This window comes from Pteropus vampyrus, unplaced genomic scaffold (genome assembly GCF_000151845.1).
Source record: "Pteropus vampyrus isolate Shadow unplaced genomic scaffold, Pvam_2.0 Scaffold191, whole genome shotgun sequence".
In the NCBI taxonomy this organism is placed as follows: Eukaryota; Metazoa; Chordata; class Mammalia; order Chiroptera; family Pteropodidae; genus Pteropus; species Pteropus vampyrus.
The window spans coordinates 966938-967925 of NW_011888972.1; the positions used below are offsets into that span (position 1 = coordinate 966938).

Consider the following 988-nt stretch of genomic DNA (forward strand, 5'->3'; position numbering starts at 1 on the left):
AAATATATTCGGCACCTACTATATGCTTATAAACTACATCTGATGTCTGTTCATAGAAAGTAGTGTGTTCTCCAGGAAAGGCCAAAGGTATTTCTAGGCATGGCTGGTGATCTCTCACCTCCCCTGCAATCACTGTCAGTGAAAGACCATAGACACCTGGGCCTCAGAAACAGAAATGCGAGCCCTGTGTGTCGTGTGTGCCCTGGACTCCTTCATGCCCTCCTCTCCCCGCATTGACATCGGCCCTGAAGGCCTTTCAGAAGCCCTAACCCCATGCCTATTCACTTCCCACACCAAAGCTTCATCCACACTTCTCTTTGTTGGTGTGCAAGGAGGTGTCACAATATTAGTCCAGGCCATATCCAAATGGATAAAAGTACAAGTGGGTAGATAGCTGAAAGTAATTGGAGAAGCAGAGGTGGCATGTAATCTTGTGATCTTGTGGAGAGGTGGGATAGGAGTGTGAAGACTAGGCATGGGTTGGAGAAGAGAGGAAACATTGCAGGCCCCTGGATCAATTGCAGCTGGGCAGCTGAATAGCACTTACCTGGAGCAACTGGGAATCTGGGCATAATGTACTTTCTCTCCAAGAAGGACAGTACAACTGCCCTAGAGATCTTTGCTGTTTTCCACTGGATGTTCTGCTTCTTCTTTCTCCGTGAGTTTCTAGCCTTTGGTAGGGTGACCAATTGTCCGAGTTTGCCTGGGACTGAGGGGTTTTAGGGTTTAGCAGGATTTTTGATTCTAAAACCTGGGTTGTTTCCAGCAAATCAAAATGGTTGGTCACCCTGGCCTCTAGTCTGACATACCTGGGCATGGTACTCATGGGATCCGTGAATGTACATGTGGGTATGTATGTGTGCATATGGATGTGTGCCTAGGTAGGGATACGTGTGCATGTGTGTGTGAGACTTGTTGCAGATGTGTATGGTGAATCCTCCTGGGTCTACACTCGGTCATGTAGGGCATGTTTTGGGAAAATGAGGAG

At 47.7% G+C, this 988-nt stretch overlaps 1 protein-coding gene across 1 annotated transcript in view; it reads left to right on the plus strand.

The window, feature by feature from the left end:
- The first annotated feature begins 573 nt into the window (after positions 1–573).
- AWAT2 (acyl-CoA wax alcohol acyltransferase 2) overlaps positions 574–988 on the plus strand; it is a 6760-nt gene continuing 6345 nt past the window's right edge. Inside the window, 1 exon segment of the mRNA XM_023537450.1 lies at positions 574–658. Within this exon segment, the coding sequence (XP_023393218.1) occupies positions 574–658 (85 nt within the window).